The sequence below is a fragment of the Rhinoderma darwinii genome, chromosome 6 (genome assembly GCF_050947455.1).
Source record: "Rhinoderma darwinii isolate aRhiDar2 chromosome 6, aRhiDar2.hap1, whole genome shotgun sequence".
Taxonomy (NCBI): Eukaryota; Metazoa; Chordata; class Amphibia; order Anura; family Rhinodermatidae; genus Rhinoderma; species Rhinoderma darwinii.
Window position 1 is genome coordinate 54954066 of NC_134692.1, and position 24510 is coordinate 54978575.

General features: G+C 45.1%; 1 protein-coding gene across 1 annotated transcript in view; it reads right to left on the reverse strand.

The window, feature by feature from the left end:
• LOC142656585 (caspase-8-like) overlaps window positions 1-24110 on the reverse strand; it is a 44548-nt gene extending 20438 nt beyond the window's left edge. Inside the window, exons 1-2 of the mRNA XM_075831516.1 lie at window positions 24039-24110; window positions 10683-11009 (exon numbers count right to left, since the gene is read on the reverse strand). Coding sequence (XP_075687631.1) covers window positions 10683-10987 — 305 coding nt within the window. The 5' untranslated portion in view covers window positions 10988-11009; window positions 24039-24110. The remainder of the gene's footprint in view (window positions 1-10682; window positions 11010-24038) is intronic.
• Window positions 24111-24510: the final 400 nt, after the last annotated feature.

The following is a 24510-nucleotide window of genomic DNA, read 5'->3' on the forward strand; positions in this document are numbered from 1 at the left end:
CAGTTACTTATATAGCGCCAACATATTTACGCAGCGCTGTACAGATGTCCACTTTTTTACTGTCCCCATTGGGGCTCACAATCTAAATTCCCTATGGGTATGTTTTTGGGGCATTTTTGCAGCATTTTTTGACCTGTCTGTGTCCTGCTGGGAACGGGTTTTCGCCCACCCACTTAGTAAGTATGGCCTTTTTTGTGGTTTTGATGTTATCTTTGTCCCTTTTTTTTCTGCTGGTATCTCCTTCCGTACCCTGGCAGCCGAGCTGGCATGGAACAATGAGCCACTGATGGCGACCTTCTGGCAGGGACTGTCCTTTCACATCAAGGACGAACTGGCAGCCCGCGATCTTCCTTCTACCTTGGACGCCCTCATCCTGTTAGCCACCCGGGTTGATATGAGAATCCAGGAGCGCACTCAAGAGGTTCGACAGGAGAGCCGAGTCCACAGACCAGCACCCTCGGTCCAGAGACCACTATTGCCTTCCCCTAGTGCGCTACCTGAAGAACCCATGCAGGTAGACAGAGTCCGGTTATCTGAACAGGAGAAGCAGTGCAGACGCTCCTCTGGACTATGTATGTATTGTGGCCTTAAGGGTCATTTTGTGCGCCAATGCCCACAGAAACCAGGAAACTCCAGTACCTAGGTTTGGTTGGAGAGGCAACTCTAGGTGGAACATCTCCAAACGTTAAAACCTCTCCCAAATTATCGATTCCTGTGGCCATCGTCTCCGGAGAGAAGTCACATCCTTCCTCTGCCTATCTTGACTTTGGAGCGGCTGCTAATTTTATCCAGCAGGATCTAGTGGATCGTTTACGTCTACCCACAGTCCATATGGAGAGACCCCTGGCTGTTGCCTCTGTGAATGGTCTACCATTGCCCGATCCAATTATGCTCATCACGAAGCTGTTGATACTACGGGTCGGAGCTCTTCACTCGGAGCATATCACCTTCCTGGTGCTACCTAAGGCTATCAATCCTAAACTGCTGGGTCTGCCATGGCTCCGCCTACATTCCCCGGTTCTTGACTGGAGTTCCGGAGAGTTTCTTCAATGGGGTTCCAGATGCCATAGCCATTGCCTGTCACAAGTCCGTCCTGTTATGCCCCCTCTGCCTCAATCACTCTCCGGTCTACCATCTCAGTATGCTAGTTTTGCGGATGTCTTCTGCAAACGAGAAGCTGAGAGGTTGACTCCACATCAGAATCATGACTGTCCCATTGAACTGGTTCCTAATGCTTCTCTTCCCCGTGGATGGTTATATCCTCTCTCCTTGCCAGAGACTTTATCTATGTCAGCCTATATCAAGGAGAATTTGGATAGGGGTTTTATACGAAAATCTTCCTCCCCGGCAGGGGCCGGCTTCTTCTTCGTTAAGAAGAGAGATGGATCTCTTCGACCCTGCATTGACTACCGTGGTCTCAACCAGATCACGGTCAAGAACAAATACCCGTTGCCACTTATATCCGAGCTGTTTGATCGCATACGAGGAGCCAAAAATTTTTCTAAGCTAGATCTGCGGGGGGCTTATAACCTAATCCGGATTCGCCGGGGTGACGAATGGAAGACGGAATTTAACACCCGTGATGGGCACTATGAATACCTAGTGATGCCCTTCGGACTGTGTAACGCTCCCGCAGTATTTCTGGAATTCGTCAATTATATTTTCCGAGATCTCCTCTATATGTGTGTTGTAGTTTATCTTGATGATATTTAGATTTTTTTTCTCCAGATCTGATTACCCATCGGAGGCATGTCCGTCAAGTTCTTCTGCAACTAAGAGAGAATCGCTTATACGCCAAGTTGGAGAAGTGAGTCTTTGAAAAGAAGTCTTTGCCCTTCCTGGGCTACATCATCTCGGATCAAGGTCTTAAGATGGATCCTGAGAAACGAAAGTCTGTCCTGGAATGTTCACGTCCACAAGGCCTAAGGGCCATTCAACGGTTCCTGGGATTCGCCAATTTCTACCGGCAGTTTATTCCAAACTTTTCATCTTTGACAGCTCTCATCTCTACCCTTACCAAGAAGGGTGTGAATGCCAAGGTATGGAGTCCGCATTCATTAGCCTCAAGAAAGCCTTTACTTCAACTTCGATCTTCCATCATCCTGACGTATCTCGGCAGTTCTCATTGGAGATGGACGCTTCCTCTGTTGGTGCTGGTGCACTTCTGTTTCAGAGGAGCTCCAAAGGAAAGGCAGTAGTATGTGGCTACTACTCAAGACTTTTTTCTTCTGCTGAGCGCAATTACTCTATTGGAGATCGGGAGCTACTGGCCATCAAATTGGCTCTGGAGGAGTGGAGACATCTTCTAGAGGGCGCAGCTCACCCCATCTTGATCTACACCGACCACAAGAACCTTACCTACCTTCAGTCCGCTCAACGACTAAATCCTCGTCAAGCCGGGTGGTCGCTGTTCTTCACCCGTTTCCAATTTCTGGTCCACTACCATCCCGCTGACCGGCCTACCTTCTGCCCCCGACTGGCGAGTCTCTTCATTCAACACATCTTTTGCTTGCATGGCTTGCCTCTTCACATTGTGTCTGACCGGGGGGGTTCAGTTTACCTCAAAGTTCTGGAGAGCCCTCTGTAAACTCCTGGATGTGAGATTGGACTTTTTCTCAGCCTATCACCCCCAGTCCAATGGGAAAGTTGAGAGGATCAACCAGATCATGGAGAATTATCTCCCTCACTTCATCTCTTCACAGCACGATAACTGGGTAAAACTTCTTCCATCGGCTAAGTTCTCGTACAACAACCACACAAGTGAATCTACCACTTCCACTCCATTTCATATTGTGTACAGTCAACATCCTAGAGTCCCTCTTCCAGTGTTGACTTCATCTCAGGTACCCGCTGCTGACTCTGCATATGGGGACTTTCTGCAAATCTGGTGACAGACCCGGTCCTCTATTTTGCTGGCAGTCGATCGCATGAAGCGAAAGGCAGATATAGAGAGAAGAGAGCTGCCTCGGTATCTTCCGGGTACTAAAGTCTGGCTGTCCTCTCTGAACATTCGTTTGAAGTTGCCCTCATACAAGCTGCGGCTGCCTCCTACCCGCAGAATCCTCAACTCCTTTCATGTGTCCCTCCTGAAACCCGTGGTCCTGAACTGCTACAGCAAGACTTCTAGTTCCACATTTGCTCCCAGCGGTTCTTCTGATATATTCAAGGTGAGGGAGATCCTGGACTGCAAAAGGGTAGGAGGAAGGACTTTCTATTTGGTGGACTGGAGAGGGTTTGGTCCTGAGGAGAGGTCCTGGGAGCCAGAAGAGAACCTCAGTGCTCCTGCTCTTATTAAAAAATTCCTCTCTCGCTCTGGCCCCAAGAAGAGGGGGCATAAGAGGGGGGATACTGTAGCGTCCATCGCCACGGGCCATCGGGTTTACTCACCTCCCGATGCCCGCAGCCATGGATCCGTGAGCGCTGGTCCCCATCTCCTTCCTAGGAGACGCCAGCGCTCACTTCCGCTCCGTTCTGCTGTATCACGCAAAATGGTACTGCATATTTTACACATCTTCTCTTGATCATAGAGCATAGAAAATTTTTTTGAACGACCTTTTATTTTTCTAGGACATTCCAAGGCTTAGAACTTTAGCAGCAATTTCTCATATTTTAAAGAAAATTTCAAAAGGCTATTTTTTCAAGGACCAGTTAAATTCTGAAGTGGCTTTGAGGGCCTTATATATTAGAAAGTCCCCATTAATTGCCCCATTTTGAAAACTGCACCCCTTAAAGTATTCAAAACAGCATTGAGAAAGTGTTTTAACCCTTTAGGCGTTTCACACGAATTAAAGCAAAGTAGAGGGGAGATTTACAAATTCCATTTTTTGTGCTGAAATTAATTTGTAATAAAAAAAATTGTACCACAGAAGTTTTACCCGAGAAATTCAACTCAATATTTATTGCCCAGATTCTGCAGTTTGTAGAAATATCCTACATGTGGCCCTAGTGTGGTAATGGACTTAAGCACCGGCCTCAGAAGCAAAGGAGCACCTAGAGGATTTTGGGGCCTCCTTTTTTTTTAGAATATATTTTAGGCACCATGTCAGGTTTACCCGAGAAATGCAACTCAATATTTATTGCCCAGATTCTGCAGTTTGTAGAAATATCCTACATGTGGCCCTAGTGTGGTAATGGACTTAAGCACCGGCCTCAGAAGCAAAGGAGCACCTAGAGGATTTTGGGGCGTCCTTTTTTTTTAGAATATATTTTAGGCACCATGTCAGGTTTGAAAAGGTCTTGTGGTGCCAAAACAGTGGAAACACACCAAAAGTTACCCCATTTTTGAAACTACACCTCTCAAGGAATGTATCTAGGGGTATAGTTAGCATTTTGACCATACAGATTTTTTGCTAAATATATTGGAATTAGTCTTTAGTGAAAGAAAATCTACATTTTTTCTTAAAACCCTGAATTTTTTAATATTTACAAGGAATAAAGCCAAAAATGGACCCCAACATTTGTAAAGCAATTTCTCCCGATTACAGCAATACCCCATATGTGGTAATAAACTGCTGATTGGACCCATGGCAGCGCTCAGAAGAGAAGGAGCGCCATTTGGATTTTGGAGCACAGATTTTGCAACAGCCTGGAGGGACCAAAACAGTGGAAACCCCCCCCCCCCAAAAGTGACCCCATTTTGGAAACTACACCCCTCAAGGAATTTTTCTAGGGGTATAGTTAGCATTTTGACCCCACAGTTTTTTTTTGCAGAATTTCGTGGAATTAGGCAGTGAAAATGAAAATCCACTTTTTTTCCACTAAAATGTTGAATTTTTTCATTTTCACAAGGGATAAAGGAGAAAAAGCACCCCAACATTTGTAAAAAATTTCTCGCAAGTACGGCTATAACCCACGTGCGGTCATAAATGTTTTTCATTAGAAATGAATGAACCCTTTCAGGACTGATCCATTTTTTTGCTTTCTTATTTTAGTTTTTCACTCCCTGCATTCCAAGAGCCATAACATTTTTCTTTTTCCATCAATAGAGCGGTGTGAGGGCTTATATTTTGCGGAAGGAGTTGTAGTTTCTATTGACACCATTTAAAGTACCATAAAACGTACTGGGAAACTGAAAAAAAATTCTTTGCAGGCTGGAATTGGAAAAAACCTGCGATTTATCTATTTTGTTTTGGGTTTAGTTTTTACGGCTTTCAACCGTGCGGTAAAAATGAGAACTTAACTTTATTCTGCGGCTCAATACAATTACGGTGATACCAAATTTATATAGTTTTTTATGTTTTACTGCTTTTACAAAGAAAAATCTATTAAAAAATTGTTTTGTTTCACCACATTCTGAGAGCCGTAAGTTTTTTATTTTTCGGTCGATTAAGCGGGATGAGGGTTTTTTTCTGTGGGACGAACTTTCGTTTTTATTGGTACCATTTTTTTATCACGTTTTATTAAATTTTTTCTTGTGAGCTAAGGTGACAAAAAACCTGCGATTTTGGCGTTAATTATTTATTTTATTTTCTACGGTGTTCACCGTGCAAGTTAAATAATGGTATATTGTAATAGCTTGGACTTTTACAGACATAGCGACACCAATTTTCTTTATATATTTTTTTTTTACATTGCTTTAGAAGAAAAATGGGAAAAGTTTTTTTTTTACTTTTTTTTTCACTACTAATAACTTTATTTAATTTTTTTTACAGATTTTATTAGTACCCTTAGGGGACTTGAACCAGCGATCATTGGATCACTGGTGCAATACACTGCAATACATTAGTATATTGTTCTTTTTACTTGTTTCTGTAACAGAGCGATCGCTGTTCCTGTCCGTTAGTCCTTGTAATACACAGCTGACAACCGCAGCGTATGGAGCGGGCTCAGCACATGAGCCAGCTCCATACATCAAACCCCGCACGATGACATCCTATCAAGCCATAATGCGCAAAGGGGTTAATGTGCAGCAGGTGGTGCAAAGTGAAAATTTGAATTTTCCACTGATATGCCATTTTAGTGCATAATATGTTGTGCCAAGTTTGTGCCACTGAAGACAAATACATCATAAAACGTTAAGTGGGTTCTCCCGAGAATGGCGAGGCCATTTCTGTGGACGTAAACTGCTGTTTGGACACGCTCAGGAGAAAACAGCACTGTAATTTCAGCCGTAATGGCATGTGCAGGCGCTTTTCGCTGCGTCCATTACGGACGTAATTGGAGCTGTTTTTCAATGGAGTCCATGGAAAACGGCTCCATTTACGTCTGAAGAAGTGACAGGCACTTCTTTGACACGGGTGTCTTTTTTACGCGCCACCTTTTGACAGCGGTGAGTAAAAAAAATTACCGTCGGCACAGAACATCGTAAGACCCATTCTAATGAATGGGTAGATGTTTGCCGACGCTTATGAGCCGCATTTTCGGACGTAATTCGGGGCTAAAACGCCCGAATTACGTCCGTAAATAGTGTGTGTGAACCCAGCCTTATAGAGAAAAAAAGTATTTCTTTTATTTTTACACTTTGATTAACTTTTTTTTTACTTTTTTTTTCTGTGCCACTAGGGGACTCGAAGACTTGCAGCTCTGATCGCTGCTATAATACATTACACTACCTATGTAGTGTAATTGTTAAGGATCTGCCAGGCACAGCTTCTGTATCTACGCCCATAGGTAATCAGTCTGCACCTGCTTCTATGTCTGTGAGACTGACTCCATCTTCCACCACTCAGGGTGGCAGGCTTAGGAGTGGGAGAGCCTATCACAGCCTGGCCAGACGGAGCTAGCTCCCGCCCTCTGTCTATTTATACCTGCCTTTCCTGTTCCTCCTTGCTTGTGATTCTTCTCGTTTGGTTTCCTTGCCCTGCTGCAGCTTCTGAACTATTTGACCCTGCTTCTTATTGACCCTGGCTTACTGACTACTCTCCTGCTTTGCGTTTGGTACCTCGTACACTCCTGGTTTGACTCGGCTTGTTCACTACTCTCCTGCTCTGCGTTTGGTAACTCGTACACTCCTGGTTTGACTCGGCTCGTTCTCCACTCTGTTGCTCACGGTGTTGCCGTGGGCAACTGCCCCTTTCCCTGCTTCTGTGTACCCTTGTCTGTTGGTCTGTCGTGCACTTATTGAGCGTAGGGACCGTCGCCCAGTTGTATCCCGTCGCCTAGGGCGGGTCGTTGCAAGTAGGCAGGGACTGAGTGGCGGGTAGATTAGGGCTCACTTGTCTGTTTCCTTACCCCTAGGACAGGTGTTCACTTGATGCTTGTCATCCCCACAATAGAAGCAGAGACCATTCTTCCTGCGGAACTCTCTACGTTGTTGGGGGGACACGGAGGCCCCGAGTTGCATAGGTACCTCCGAGTCTTCCGTGGAAGAACGAAGGGGCATTTGAAGAGTGGCGCCACTTCCTGGAGGGGGCTAGGCACCAGGTAATGGTCCTTACCGACCACAAGAATCTGGTTTTCCTAGAATCTGCCCGGAGGCTAAACCCGAGACAAGCTCGATGGGCGTTATTTTTTACCAGATTCAACTTTTTGGTTACCTATAGGGCTGGGTCTAAAAATATTAAGGCTGATGCACTGTCGCGTAGCTTCATGGCCAGCCCTCCTTCGGAGGAAAATCCTGCTTGTATTTTGCCTCCAGGTATAATCATTTCCTCTATTGATTCTGATTTAGTCTCTAAAATTGCTGCTGATCAAGGTTCAGCTCCCGGGAACCTTCCTGAGAACAAGCTGTTTGTTCCCCTGCAATTCCGGCTAAGGGTACTTAGGGAAAATCATGACTCCGCACTATTTGGTCATCCAGGCATCCTGGGTACCAAGCACCTCATTACCAGAAACTATTGGTGGCCTGGGTTGCCTAAAGTTGTTAAGGCCTACGTCGCCGCTTGTGAGGTTTGTGCTAGGTCCAAGACTCCCAGGTCCCGACCAGTGGGCTTACTACGTTCTTTGCCCATTCCCCAGAGACCTTGGACCCATATCTCCATGGATTTTATCACTGATTTGCCTCCCTCTCAAGGCAAGTCGGTGGTGTGGGTTGTAGTAGACCGCTTCAGCAAGATGTGCCACTTTGTGCCCCTCAAAAAACTACCCATTGCTAAGACGTTAGCTACCTTGTTTGTCAAACACATCCTGCGTCTCCATGGGGTCCCTGTCAATATTGTTTCTGACAGAGGGGTACAATTTGTTTCTTTGTTTTGGAGAGCCTTATGTAAAAAGTTGGAGATTGATCTGTCCTTCTCCTCTGCCTTCCATCCGGAAACTAATGGCCAAAATGAGAGGACTAATCAGTCTCTAGAACAATATTTAAGGTGTTTTATCTCTGACTGTCAATATGATTGGGTCTCATTCATTCCCCTCGCCGAATTTTCCCTTAATAACCGGGTCAGTAACTCATCAGGGGTCTCCCCCTTTTTCTGTAATTTTGGGTTTAATCCACGGTTCTCCTCCGTTTCACCTGGGAGTTCCAACAATCCCGAGGTAGAGGTCGTTTATCGGGAACTGTGCACAGTCTGGACCCAGGTTCAGAAGAACCTAGAGGCGTCCCAGAGCATACAAAAAACTGCAGATAGAAGACGTTCTGCTAACCCCTTGTTTATGGTCGGGGATCTGGTGTGGCTATCGTCTAAGAACTTGCGCCTTAAAGTCCCGTCCAAGAAGTTTGCTCCCCGGTTTATAGGGCCGTACAAGGTCATTGAAGTCCTCAATCCTGTCTCCTTCCGACTGGAGTTGCCCCCATCTTTTCGAGTACACGACGTGTTTCATGCCTCCCTCCTTAAACGCTGCTCCCCGTCCTTGGCTCCCTCGAGGAAACCTCCTGTCCCCGTTCTCACCACTGAGGGGGTAGAATTCGAGGTGGCAAAGATTGTGGACAGCAAGATGGTCCAAGGCTCCCTCCAGTCCAGTACCTGGTCCATTGGAGAGGATACGGGCCTGAGGAGAGGACTTGGGTACCCGCCCGGGATGTTCACGCTGGGGTATTGCTCAGGAGGTTCCACCTTCGTTTCCCCAATAAACCAGGTCCATCTAGAAAGGGTCCGGTGGCCCCTCATAAAAGGGGGGGTACTGTTAAGCGTCTGCCAGGCACAGCTTCTGTATTTACGCCCATAGGTAATCAGTCTGCACCTGCTTCTATGTCTGTGAGACTGACTCCATCTTCCACCACTCAGGGTGGCAGGCTTAGGAGTGGGAGAGCCTATCACAGCCTGGCCAGACGGAGCTAGCTCCCGCCCTCTGTCTATTTATACCTGCCTTTCCTGTTCCTCCTTGCTTGTAATTCTTCTCGTTTGGTTTCCTTGCCCTGCTGCAGCTTCTGAACTATTTGACCCTGCTTCTTATTGACCCTGGCTTACTGACTACTCTCCTGCTTTGCGTTTGGTACCTCGTACACTCCTGGTTTGACTCGGCTTGTTCACTACTCTCCTGCTCTGCGTTTGGTAACTCGTACACTCCTGGTTTGACTCGGCTCGTTCTCCACTCTGTTGCTCACGGTGTTGCCGTGGGCAACTGCTCCTTTTCCCTGCTTCTGTGTACCCTTGTCTGTTGGTCTGTCGTGCACTTATTGAGCGTAGGGACCGTCGCCCAGTTGTACCCCGTCGCCTAGGGCGGGTCGTTGCAAGTAGGCAGGGACTGAGTGGCGGGTAGATTAGGGCTCACTTGTCTGTTTCCTTACCCCCATCATTACAGTAATATATTATAACTGTCATTGTGACGTGACAGTCACTCTGACAGGAAGTCTAGGAGGACCAGCCAGAGGCTGATCCTCCTAGGCATCCGTACATGGCAACCCGGAGTAGGTTGTTTTGCCTCCGGTTGCCATGACAACCATTATCAGCCCCCACAATCACTTAGTGGGGGCTGCCAATCTGCTTCAAACCCCCTAAATGCGGCGATCGCAATCGGTCGCCGCATTTAAGGGTTTAATTGCCGAAATCAGCGATGGACCTCTGGCCGGCAAGACTGGAGCAGCACGGTAAGAGGTTAAAAAGACTGCTGTGGGATTGGAACTATTGTATGAGCAATGTCATGTAGCTAGTATTACTTTTTGGACATCTATGTAAATATTTTTCGTCTTATGGCAATACTATTAGGTAACTAACACAACTAAGTAGGCATAATGCAGCTCCAGTGTGTGGTAGTCTGTTGTATGGGGATAGAGTAATTTATGGGACCTTACCTAGATCAAGTCATAGGTTTATTGGTTATGATATTGGATATTTATTGGTTGTGATATGAGGACTATGTTAGAATAACATCTTTAGCATCTTATGGGAATTATGCCCTTCTCCCGGAGAATGGACTGGCTTGGACTCTTGTTTCTGTTTTATATTTATTCTACAGTATTTTATTCCTTCATTTGCATTCAATTTCTGTTCCTATTTTCTAATTTTGCTTAATGCTCTTTTTATCCGCAGAATAACATCATATACCACAACGTCGTCGCTAGGTTTTCCTGGACTCCTGAGGACAGAGATACAATTTAATATGGCAGATGCTGGGAAACGTTCGGGACAGTAATTTGCCGGGACTGTCTAGGCACCCCACTTCCTTCCCTCCTAGTTGCGCCCGGGGCACATGCCCCGCCTGCCCCCCTAACTATGCCCCTGATAAACCAATTAGATTATACTACATTTTTCTATTTCTGTTAGCTATTGTTGTAGATATTAGATTATTGGTGAATGTAGTAGGTGTCTGTCTCCATTCTGTCGTAGAGGAGCATTCCGACTTAAGATGATCTTTGCATGCCTCACCTGTAAGGGGAGATTCGTGCCATCACTGGGTTCTTCAGCCTCTCAACCATTGCATTCTTTGTTAAGTTAAAATATTTTAAAAGTAGGTCATTTCGCCCTAAATAGAATAGCAGCTCCTCAATAAGCCATGTATTGTTCTCATCCATATAGCCCCTTTCCTGTAAAATGATGAAGAGATCAGTGTCTTGTTTTCCTTTGCAAGATTGTTGTGTGGTAAGGTCCTTGCACAAGAACGTCAGCTCGCTAATATTGCTCGATTCCAGCTCATTACGGATGTTAAACAACTGATGAATAAAGTTGGTCATGCTGATCTCATTGATTTTCTGTCTGTAAATAAAGAAGGCATGGAGTTAGGTTACCATATTTCCTGGACCAGTTATGGCTAAAATAAAAAAGACGATATTTCCTGGACCAGTTATGGCTAAAATGAAAAGGACGACTAAATTATAACATTACAGTCGAAATTTCCATACATCAAGGATTTTTCCACAATATACTAAGTCATTTCTAGTCAACTTCCATATCACATGGTACTGTTACTAGCCATCTACCATATCACAAAGGCACTAAAACTCGTTTATAGGTCTCTTTCAGCGCACTTTTGGGTGTTGTTATGATTAGGAACGGCGTAGGTTTAAAACACTTATTTCTATATGTAAGGGGTAGTTTCCTCTGTGCCTTTTGCTGCTGCTTTTGACGCGGAAACTGCATTGGAATCAGCGCCAAGAAACGCCTTCAATCGCCCCCATTGTTTTTTTCCCGGGCAGCTTTTTTTGGCCGCACACGTAAGAAAAGGCGGCATGCTCTTTCTTTGAGCAGTTTCTGCCTCTGGCTTCCCATTGAAATCAATGGGAGGCAGAATAAACCTGCAGTAATTGCATGGAGAGTTTTTGCCACCGTTCTTGACCGCATTTTTGCATTAGCTTCGAAACTAAATTTACCTGTGCACACAATACACTTATTGGGTTCAAATTAGCAGAAAAATTGTGGTCCTACCTTTCTCCTGATGAGACATTTGGTTTAGATATTGAGGAGATATTGGGGAGATATTGAGGGTTTCTAGCAACCAGAAGTGATTGATATTGCATAAGGAGGTTTTTAGCATGTTGGAGAATATTCATTTTACTGATAGTACCCTTTTCTCATAAGTACTTGGGAATAATAAAATATCTCACCGACTTGGCGGTGAGAGAAATATAACCATGTATGGTCGGCCTAAGAATTAATCTCATTCTGTTCAGTTTGAGACCTCATAGATGTTGGATTGTTGGTATAGCAAACTATATTTCACAGTATACTCTTTTTTTGTAGATGCAGCTAAAAGAGATTTGTGGTTGTGTCCATAAATGTGGATTACTGTCATGTTTCCATAGTTGGAAACCCCCATTATTTGCTACATTTTTAAACGGCCGCGTAAAAAAATGCACTGTCGGAACAGAATGCAGTTTTTTCCATTGAAATCAATGGGCAAATGTTTGGAGGCGTTCTGCTTCCGATTTTTCAGCCGTTTGCTGCCCAAAAAACATCTGAAAATAAGCTGTGTGACCATACCCTCACACTCACCACAAATAACTTTCCTTAGGATAATTTGTATATTATTGTAAATTGTGTGAGTTCTAATATCGCTCTTTCGAAGTAGCTACTTGGTTACCACTACATTTTCTGTAAATATAGGCTCTGCATCCAGCAACTGACTGCCTGGGGTCAAGGATTAGAACTGGCTCGTGGCCCGGTAGGGCTGGCTGTATATTTACAATAACATGATATGCCAGAAAGGAATGAAGACCTAACTGCCTGCCAAGTCATGCCTGCCTGCCGGATTGTCATGCCCATTATATTCATGGCTATGACAATATTCTTATCATGCATTGCAGGACTTTTATATCTAGAATGAGGCGACCACTTTAGATATAGTCAAAATTGTGATTGCAAATCTTCCAAAGTGCTAAAAAGTTCCACTGCAAGATCAATAAATTGCTGTGTCTAAATGCAAATGCTTGATGTTCTTGCAATTAAAGAGAATGTTGCCATGTAAAATCCTCTAGTAACACGCACAAAGATGATTGAGACTACGACTTCAACTTCATCACAATATCAAATAATTGCCAAATGTAAAAACACGACTTACGGTCCTTTCGCGATCAGGAGCTATATTAGAACAAACAGTTGGGGGGTGGGGGGGAGCATGTAGGAGCACGTCTGGTGTTCCACCATGTGCTCGTGATTGCTGTGGCTGCTCTCTGTGGAGCTGTGAACACTGATTTCTACATACCTGCCTGTCTGCTCTGCTGTTACTGGTCACTGGGAGCGTGATTGTGGAGGACCAGCTCTGAACGCTGATGCCGAACACTGGGTACACTGATTGTGCATGGATTGGTGTGGTCTGACTGTGTGCAGTCCGTTCTGGAGGCTGGATAGTGTGCTCAAGATCCTCGTGGTGTATCAGATGGTCTGCACTAAATGCTGTGTGCTTACTCCTTGCTGGAAGCTGAACACTGCATGAAACCTGAGGAGAAGTTGGAGGAAGGATTTCAGCAGCAGATATCAAGGGCTTGCTGTGCTGTAGCACACGACCGTAAAAACTCCCGTTATTACGGGTCGTAATTACGACCCGAAATAACGGGCCCATAGACTACTATTGGCCACGGGTACCTTCCCGTTTTCTTACGGGAAGGTGCCCGTGCCGTTGAAAATGATAGAACATGTTCTATTTTTTTATTTTACGGGCCGTGCTACTGTACTTTATAATGGGAGCTCGGCCCGGAAAAACGTCCGGCTGCCCGTGGCCGACCATGCCCGGCCATGCCCGTAATTACGAGTCGTAATTACGGGCACGGTCGTGTGCATGGGGCCTATTTACTCTGGGAAAACTACAAAGCACAAACTGCAAGTATAAACTTTAGTACAGCCTCAAGTATGACTCTTATTTTGCTATTTACTTGATATTAAAGAGTGATAATATAAGAGCTATATGGTCTATTTCTCTGAAAAGAATTGGTATGATTAAGAAGCTCAGATATTCTTAAGGAATTCCTGGAATCTTTGGAAGGGGGCACAATGAACCTCATCTAGTCAACTGCATATTGCCTGTTACTCACGTGTATAAAGAACCTTGGGGTTTTTTTCTGGACACTCAAACCTGTAAGAGACTGAAATCGGAATATGCCAATGGGAAGATTACATTGGAACTCTCTCTCATTTACAGGCTGCTTGAATTGCGGTGTTTGAAATCGGTGGTCTCTGATTAGACTTTATTTAATAACTTTATATTCATATTTTTGAACACAATAACGATTGTGTTCTTGATTGGAACATAATATTTAAAAATATTTGTAAAGTATCAATAAGCATGGACCATCAGCTTATTCGGTTCAATTTGATACATAGGCTTTACTATACGCCAGCCATTTTGAGTAAGTTCTCTATTAATAAAGCTTCTAACTGCCCCAGATGTGGTACAGCGGAAGCAAACTATTTGCACATGCTATGGAATTGTATTAAGATTGCTGATTACTGGGATATAATTTTTTAATTTTTAAAAAAAAAAATAGATCAAGATATAGTGTTTCAACCTCAACTGGTATTGCTGGGTGATGATTCCGAATTAAATATTTCTAAGGAAAAAAAATGTGGATTAATAAAACTATTATTTATTGCAAAATTACTAATAGTTAGAAAGTGGATATCTAGCTCCCCACCGGAGGTTAAAGAGGCTCTGTCACCACATTATAAGTGGTCTATCTCCTACGTAAGGAGATGGGCGCTATAATGTAGGTGACAGTAATGCTTTTTATTTCGAAAAACAATCTATTTTTACCACGTTATGAGCGATTTTAGCTTTATGCTAATTCGTTTCTTAATGCCCAAGTGGGCGTGTTTTCACTTTAGACCAAGTAGGCGTTGTACAGAGGAGTGTATGACACTGACCAATCAGTGACCAGTCAGCGTCATACACTTCTCTCCATTCATTTACACTGCACTAGCAATATAGCTATATCGCTATGTGCAGCCACATAAACACACTATAACGTTACTGCAGTGTCCTGATAATGAATATACATTACCTCCAACCAGGACGTGATGTGTATTCAGAATCCTGACACGTCAGAATCTTTTCTGTGAGATTTCCAGCAAGGCAAACGTAATCTCATTTAAATGACAGTTTATATCGTAATCTCGCGAGATTACGTTTGCCTTGCAGGAAATCAAGAACAGGGGGTTCGGGAAATCCATGCTAAAGGTCGGTGGGATCCCAGTGGGCGTCCCCCCAGTAATCAGAAAATGTTTACCTATCATGTGGATAGGTGATCATTTTTAATTCTGGTACAACCCCTTTGAGGCCCATTTACACAAGCAAACAATCAATCAGATTTCAATGCTAACCTGCGATCATGCACGATAATTGTTGTAATGTAAATAGGTCTAGAGGATGAACGAGTAGCAATAAAACACTTGTTGATCGTACAAATAATAGTTTAGGTAAACATAAAATAATTGTTTGTTGTTCTGACATTGTGGTATGTCAACATGAATTGTTTGATTTATAGCAGATATGTGACATTGTTAAAGAGGCTCTGTCACCAGATTTTCAAACCCCTATCTCCTATTGCAGCAGATCGGCACTGCAATGTAGATAAGAGTAACGTTTTGTTTTTTTCAAAAATGAGCATTTTTGGCCAAGTATGACCATTTTTATATTTATGCAAATGAGGGTTTCTTAAGTACAACTGGGCGTGTTTAAAGTTAAGTACAAGTGGGCGTGTATTGTGTATTTACATCTGGCCGTTTTTACTTCTTTTACTAGCTGGGCGTTGTGAATGGAAGTGTATGATGCTGACGAATCAGCATCATCCACTTCTCTTCGTTAACACCCAGCTTCTGGCAGTGCACAGACACACAGCGTGTTCTCGAGAGATCACACTGTGATGTCACTACCTGCCCCAGGTCCTGCATCGTGTCGGACGAGCGAGGACACGTCGGCACCAGGCAACAGAGTCTACATCGACTTACCTGCAAACGCCGATGCTGCTGCAGAATCAACTGTAGCCTCTGTCGTCTGGTGCCGATGTGTCCTCGCTCATCCGATACGATGCAGGACCTGGGGCAGGAAGTGACGTCACAGCGTGATCTCTCGAGAACACGCTGTGTGTCTGTGAACTGCCAGAAGCTGGGTGTTAACGAAGAGAAGTGGATGATGCTGATTCGTCAGCATCATACACTTCTATTCACAACGCCCAGCTAGTAAAAGAAGTAAAAACGCCCAGATGTACACACACAATACACGCCCACTTGTACTTAACTTTAAACATGCCCAGTTGTACTTAAGAAAGCCTCATTTGCATAAATATAAAAATGGTCATAACTTGGCCAAAAATGCTCGTTTTTGAAAAAAAAAAACGTTACTGTTATCTACATTGCAGCGCCGATCTGCTGCAATAGGAGATAGGGGTTGGAAAATCTGGTGACAGAGCCTCTTTAAATTGGTGACCAAATGATACATTTTTAACAATTATTGAGATGAAAACCCCCCCCCCCCCAAAAAAAAACAAGCAGTCGGATTGCGGAATCAAAGGTATTAGTGAAAGGTGTAGAACCTTAGTAAGAACAGAGTGTACGGCAAACAAAAACATTCCACCAACGCTAAGCTCACATACGGTATTATCTCTTACTAAATAAACGACCTTCTTTATCCATACCTCACATATACATGAGTCACATGAGGTATGGAGTCTGTTATGTAGCCCAACCAGTCTGAACAGCTACCACCAAGTTTTTTTTTATCACATTGTATTATTATTATAATAATAATTTCTAATTTTATATAAGAATCAAGCAAGTTTTAAAACTGTAATCAACAGGATTTGCAGCTAGTATTAATGTTATTTTTTTAAAAACATTACAACTGCATCCTTAGGCCTCATGCACACGGCTGTGCCCATAATCACTGTCCGCAATTACAGGCACGGTCGACCACTGGTGGCCTCGGACAGCCACCCGCATTTTCGGTCCGTGCTCCCATACAAAGTACGGGAGCACGGTTCATAAAAAAACAAAAGATAGGACATGTCCTATCTTTTGCGGAGGCTTTCTACGGCCCGGATACCTTCCAGCAAATATACGGGAAGGTGTCCGTGGTCAATTGAAGTGAATTGGTCCATAACTGCGAGCCGTAATTACAGACAAATTCTACGGTCGTGTGCATGGGTCCTCAGATAAACATTTTGAATTTTAGTCTATGTCAAAGAACTTTGTTATTCTAAAACAGAGGTCCCAACCTTTTTTAACTCGAGAGCCACGTTCAAGATATTAGATGGTGTTCAAACACATTTGGTATTACAAAAAATAAAATAAAGTGTCTTTATATACATTAGGCCTGAATTCTGATAGGTGTTACATTTAAATAACAATTTACAACGAGTTACTAATAGGTACGAATTAAACATTGAAACACAAAACTTCAGTGTGTAAAAGTCCAAATGGTAGTGATGACAAGTCAATGATTGACACTTATGGCAGAAGTATCAAGTTAACATAATTATAATAAGCAGATGACTCAACTATATATATTTCATGGGGCTTACTATTTTATCCCATGATCTGATGACCCAGACAGACATTTGCCTACATGCCAGGATACATCTGCCACTTTAATTATTCAGTTATGGTCCAGTTTAGGATTAGTTTTCTAAGTTAAAGTAATACAATTCCTTACAGGGTTATCCTATGAATAATTGTTACATAAAACATTTGAAATTCTGTTAATAGCTGTTTTAACCACTTAACGACATACCTGTACATGTACATGGTAGCCATTAAGGGGAAGTATGGAGCGGGCTCACGGGCTGAGCACGTGTAATGACGCGGTAGGGAGACAGACAGGTGAGCCCTAATCTACCCGCCACTCAGTCCCTGCCTACTTGCAACGGCCCGACCTAGGCGACGGCGTACAACTGGGCGACGGTCCCTACGCTCAATAAGTGCACGACAGACAAACAGACAAGGGTACACAGAAGCTAAGGAAAATGGGGCAGCTGCCCACGGCAACACAGTGAGCAACAAGAGTAGTGAATGAGCCGAGTCAAACCAGGAGTGCACGAGGTACAAATCGCAGAGCAGGAGCGTATTCAGTAAAGCCAGGGTCAAAAATGAAGCAAGGTCAATAATCATAGCAGGAGCAGCAGAACCAGGAAACAGAAAAGAATCACAGGCAAAGGAGGAGCAGGAAATGCAGGTATAAATAGACAGAGGGCGGGAGCTAGCTCTGTCTGGCCAGGCTGTGATAGGCTCTCCCACTCCTCAGCCTCCCAGCCTGACTGGTAGAAGATCGTGTCATTCTCTCAGACTTAGGAGCAGGTGCAGACTGATTACCCACGGGCATCGACACAGAAGCTGTGTCTGGCAGATCCTTTACAGTACCCCCCTGTTAAGAGGGGCCACTGGACCCTTTCTAGGTGGACCTGGCTTATTGGGAATGCGAAGATGGAACCTCCGGAGCAATACCCCAGCGTGAACATCCCGGGCGGGTACCCAAGGACACTCCTCAGGTCCGTATCCTCTCCAATGGACCAGGTACTGGAGGGAGCCTTGGACCATCCTGATGTCCACAATCTTGGCCACCTCGAATTCTACCCCTTCAGGGGTGAAAACAGGGACCGGAGGTTTCCTCGAGGGAGCCAAGGACGGGGAGCAGCGTTTAAGAAGGGAGGCATGAAACACGTCGTGTGCTCAAAAAGACGGGGGTAACTCCAGTCGGAAGGAGACAGGGTTAAGGACTTCAATGACCTTGTACGGCCCTATATATCGGGGAGCACATTTTTTGGACGGGACTTTAAGGCGCAAATTTTTAGAAGATAGCCACACCAGATCCCCGACCACAAACAAGGGGTTAGCAAAACGTCTTCTATCTGCCTGAGTCTTTTGTATGCTCTGGAACGCCTCTAGGTTCTTCTGAACCTGGGCCCAGACTGTGCACAGTTCCTGATGAACGACATCTACCTCGGGATTGTTGGAACTCCCAGGTGAAACGGAGGAGAACCGTGGATTAAACCCAAAATTACAGAAAAAGGGGGAGACCCCTGACGAGTTACTGACCCGGTTATTAAGGGAAAATTCGGCGAGGAGAATGAAGGAGACCCAATCATATTGACAGTCAGAGATAAAACACCTTAAATATTGTTCTAGAGACTGATTAGTCCTCTCAGTTTGGCCATTAGTTTCAGGATGGAAGGCCAAGGAGAAGGACAGATCAATCTCCAACTTTTTACAGAAGGCTCTCCAAAACAATGAAACAAATTGTACCCCTCTGTCAGACACAATATTGACAGGAACCCCACGGAGACGCAGGATGTGTTTGACAAACAAGGTAGCTAACATCTTAGCATTGGGTAGTTTCTTGAGGGGCACAAAGTGGCACATCTTACTGAAACGGTCTACTACAACCCACACCACCGACTTGCCTTGAGATGGAGGCAAATCGGTGATAAAATCCATGGAGATATGGGTCCAAGGTCTTTGGGGAATGGGCAAAGAACATAGTAAGCCCGCTGGTCGGGACCTGGGAGTCTTGGACCTAGCACAAGTTTCACAAGTGGCGACTTAGGCCTTAACGTCTTTAAGCAACCCAGGCCACCAATAGTTTCTGGCAATGAGATGCTTGGTACCCAGGATGCCTGGATGGCCAGATAGTGCAGAGTCATGATTTTCCCTGAGTACCCTAAGCCGGAATTGCAGGGGAACAAACAGATTGTTCTCAGGAAGGTTCCCGGGAGCTGAACCTTGATCAGCCGCAATTTCGGAGAAGTCAGAATCAACAAAGGCTATGAATATACCTGGGGGCAAAACACAAGCAGGATCTTCGTCCGAAGGAGGGCTGGCCATGAAGCTACGCGACAGTGCATCAGCTTTAATATTTTTAGACCCAGCCCTATAGGTGACCAAAAAGTTGAATCTCGTAAAAAAACAACGCCCATCGAGCTTGTCTCGGGTTTAGCCCCCGGGCAGATTCTAGGAAAACCAGATTCTTGTGGTCGGTAAGGTCCGTTACCTGGTGCCTAGCCCCCTCCAGGAAGTGGCGCCACTCTTCAAATGCCCATTTAATGGCTAAGAGTTTGCGGTTGCCAATGTCATAGTTACTGTCAGTGGGCGAGAACTTCCTGGAGAAGTAGGCACAGGGACGGAGATGGGTGAGGGACCTGGTACCCTGGGACAAGACAGCACCCACTCCCACCTCGGAGGCATCAACCTCCACGATGAATGGCTCCATTTGGTTAAGCTGAATCAGCACTGGGGCCGAGATAAAGCACTTCTTAAGGACCTCAAAAGCCTGGACCGCCTCTGGAGGCCAGTGGAGGAGATAAGCACCTTTGCGAGTAAGATCCGTAAGAGACTTAGTGATGACCGAGAAGTTAGCAATAAATCTCCTGTAATAATTAGCAAACCCAAGGAAGCACTGTAACGCCTTCAGGGAGGCAGGTTGGACCCATTCAGCCACAGCCTGAACCTTGGCAGGGTCCATGCGGAATTCATGAGGAGTGAGGATTTGACCCAAAAATGGTATCTCCTGCACGCCAAACACACATTTTTCGGTTTTAGCAAACAGTTTGTTTTCCCGAAGGGCCTGGAGCACCTTCCAGACATGCTCAATGTGGGAGGACCAGTCCTTGGAAAACACAAGTATGTCATCAAGGTACACTAAGAGAAATACCCCCAGGTAGTCTCTTAATATCTCATTTATGAAATTCTGGAAGACCGCGGGAGCATTACACAACCCAAAGGGCATGACGAGGTATTCAAAATGACCTTCGGGCGTGTTAAACGCAGTCTTCTACTCATCCCCCTCTCTGATGCGGATAAGGTTATAAGTCCCCCGTAGATCAAACTTAGAGAACCATTGGGCCGCCTGAACCTGATGGAAGAGATCAGGAATCAAAGGAATGGGATACTGGTTCCTTACAGTGACCTTATTCAAGTTTCGGTAATCAATGCACGGCCTAAGACCACCATCCTTCTTCCCTACGAAGAAGAAGCCAGGAGCTACCGGAGAAGTAGAGGGGCGAATGTAACCCTTGGCCAGGCATTCCTGGATATACTCGCTCATGGCTTCACGTTCGGGACAAGAGAAATTAAATATCCTAACCTTAGGGAGCTTAGCTCCTGGTACCAAATCGATTGCAGAATTGTATTCTCTATGAGGAGGTAACACTTCGGAGGCCTTTTTAGAAAAAACATCAGCGAAGTCCTAAATAAACTCAGGTAGAGTGTTCACCTCCTCAGGGAGAGAAATAAAATTAACAGAAAAACAGGACGTCATGCATTCATTACCCCATTTGGTAAGATCCCCAGTATTCCAGTTAAACGTGGGATTATGCATCTGCAAGCAGGGAAGGCCTAAAACCAAATCGGACGATAATCCCTGCATCACCAGTACAGAGCACTGCTCCAAATGCATGGAGCCAACAAGGAGTTCAAAAACAGGGGTATGCTGCGTAATATAACCATTAGCAAGTGGAGTGGAGTCGATACCCACTACCGGGACAGGTTTAGGCAAATCAATCAATGGCATAGCTAGAGACATAGCAAATTCCACAGACATAATATTAGCAGAAGACCCTGAATCCACGAAGGCACTGCCGGTAGCAGACCTACCCTCAAAAGAGACCTGAAAGGGAAGCAAGATCTTATTAGGTTTCATATTTTACGGAAAATACCTGTGCGCCCAAGTGACCTCCCCGATAGCCACTTAGGCGTGGAAGTTCTTCCGGCTGCTTATTCTTACGCCTAGGACAGTTGATCACTTGATGCTTGTCATCCCCACAGTAGAAGCAGAGACCATTCTTCCTGCGGAGCTCTCTACGTTGTTGGGGAGACACGGAGGCCCCGAGTTGCATTGGTTCATCCGAGTTTTCTGTGGAAGAACGAAGCAACGGAACCTCGGGGGCCATCATGGGGGAGCCAGAGGAGAAAGCACAAAAACGTTCAAGTCGTCGTTCCCTGAGACGTCGGTCAAGACGTACCGCTAAAGCCATAACCTGATCTAGAGAGTCAGAAGAGGGATAGCTAACTAACAGGTCTTTCAGGGCGTTCGACAGACCCAATCTAAACTGGCACCTCAAGGCAGGATCATTCCACCGAGAAGCTACACACCACTTCCTAAAGTCAGAACAATACTCCTCAACGGGTCTCTTACCCTGACGTAAGGTCACCAGCTGACCCTCGGCAAAGGCAGTCTTGTCAGTCTTGTCATATATGAGCTCGAGAGCAGAAAAAAAAGATAAACAAAGGAAAGTTCAGGGGCGTCAGGAGCCAAGGAGAAGACCCATTCTTGGGGCCCGTCCTGGAGCCGGGACATAATTATACCCACTCGCTGGCTCTCAGAACCTGAGGAGTGGGGCCTTAGACAGATATAGAGCCTACAACTCTCCCAAAAGGAGAAAAAAGTCTTCCGGTACCCTGAGAACCGGTCAGGCAACTTGAGGTGGGGTTCAAGAGTTGAGGTGGGGGGCACTACCAGGGTAGCATCATGCTGGTTGTCCCTCTGAGCCAGGGCTTGGACCAGTAGGGAGAGGTATATGGGCCTGTGATTATGTAATGATGGGGTAGGGAGACAGGCAGGTGAGCCCTAATCTAACTACCACTCAGTCCCTGCCTACTTGCACGGCCCGTCCTAGGCGACGGCGTACAACTGGGCGACGGTCCCTACTCTCAATATGTGCATGACAGACAAACAGACAAGGGTACACAGAAGCTAAGGGAAATGGGGCAGTTGCCCACGGAAACACCGTGAGCAACAAGAGTAGTGAACGAGCCGACTCAAACCAGGAGTGTACGAGGTACCAAACGCAGAGCAGGAGAGTAGTCAGTAAAGCCAGGGTCAATATGAAGCAGAGGACAATAGTACAAGCAGCAGCAGCAGAGCCAGGAAACAGGCAGAATCACAGGCAAAGGAGGAGCAGGAAATGAAGGTATAAATAGACAGAAGGCGGGAGCTAGCTCCGTCTGGCCAGGCTGTGATAGGCTCTCCCACTCCTCAGCCTCCCAGCCTGAGTGGTAGCAGATCGAGTCTCTCTATCAGACTTACGAGCAGGTGCAGACTGATTAACCATGGGCGTCAACACAGAAGCTGTGTCTGGCAGATCCTTTACACCGGAATTACACGAGCGTGTGCGTTTTGCGCGTGCAAAACGCAGCGATTTTTGCGCGCGCAAAACGCACAAGCTCGTTGAAAAGGTACTTAACAGCTCCGTGTGTCATCACCGTATGATGCGTGGCTGCGTGATTTTCGCACGGCCACCATCATTATGACACTTTGTATGTTTGTAAACAGAAAAGCACGTGGTGCTTCTCTGTTTTCATTCATAGTTTTACTGCTGTTGCGCGAATCACGCGCGTCACACGAAAGTGCTTCCGTGTGCTGCGAGTGATTTTCATGCACCCATTGACTTCAATGGGTGCGTGATGCGAGAACAACGCACAAATATAGGACATGTCGTGAGTTTTACGCAGCGGTCACACGCTGCGTGAAACTCATGGACAGTCTGCATGGCCCCATAGACTAACATAGGTTTGTGCGAGGCGCGTGAAAATCACACGCGTTGCACGGACGTATTAAACGTTCGTCCAAATAAATCCTAAAACTGTGTCAATGTCATAAAGGAATCATTATCATGGTATAAAAAAATTGTTACAACTAAACAATCTTTGTATAATTTTACACAATGCACATAGTAATTGAATCGAAAGTCACGTATATAGTGGCATACAAACAAACCCTAAGGGCGAATTTACACGAACGTGCAATACGTCCGTGCAATGCGTGTGCTTTTCACGCGCATCGCACAGACCTATTCTAGTCTTTGGGGCAGTGAAGACTGTCAGTGATTTTTGCGCAGCATGAGTCCGCTGCGTAAAACTAACGTCAGGTTCTCAGTTTCGGCGTTTTTCGCACATCACGCACCCACTGAAGCACCTCTGTGGGACGCGCGTGATTCGCGCAACAGCAATCAAACTATGAATCTAAACAGAAAAGCATCACGTGCTTTTCTGTTTACAAACATCCAAACAGAGTGTCATAATGATGGCGGCTGTGCAAAAAGCACACAGCCGCGCACCATATGATCATGACTCACGGAGCTTTTAAGTGCCTTTTGCGCGCGCAAAACGCCGCGTTTTTTGCGTGCGCAAAATACACATGCTCGTGTAAATCCGCCCTTAGTCAGTGTGTAAACAAGTTTTACGTATTCTATGATCCTGCTATGAGCTAGTAGAGATCATGCGTTCCTCAGTCAGTATAATCATGTGCTCTTAGATAAAAAGGGCAAAGTCTAGGATGCAAACCCTATATGCTATGTATATACTTACAGAAATGCAGGGTATTTCAGCTGTGTATCATCAGGCCCACACCCAGTATAGATATGCGCTCCCGCTAGTAACACTGGTAGCTTCTGCTGCAGGAGGATGATAAAACGAATATTAGACGCCTACAGGAAACAGGAGGGCCAAATATGCTTGCTTTGTTCATCAAGGAAATAGTTTGACATTTGCTTAAAGAAAGTAAAGATCACAAATAAATATGTAATTTCGCCCTCTTATTTAAGTAGTTAGAACTAAGAAAACTGGGTAGCAATAAATATGGCCACTTTTACAAACCGCACAAGGACTGTCACCCAGCTTTCTCAGCCTCCTGAATGTAAATAAACCTTATTGTGTAAAGGGGGTTTTACACAGGACGATTGTCGGGCAGACGAGCGTTAATATAACGCCAGTTTTAAAAAAGTTTAAAGATTATAGTTGTCGGCAGCTCATCTCCCTGTGTAAACAGGGAGACGCGTTG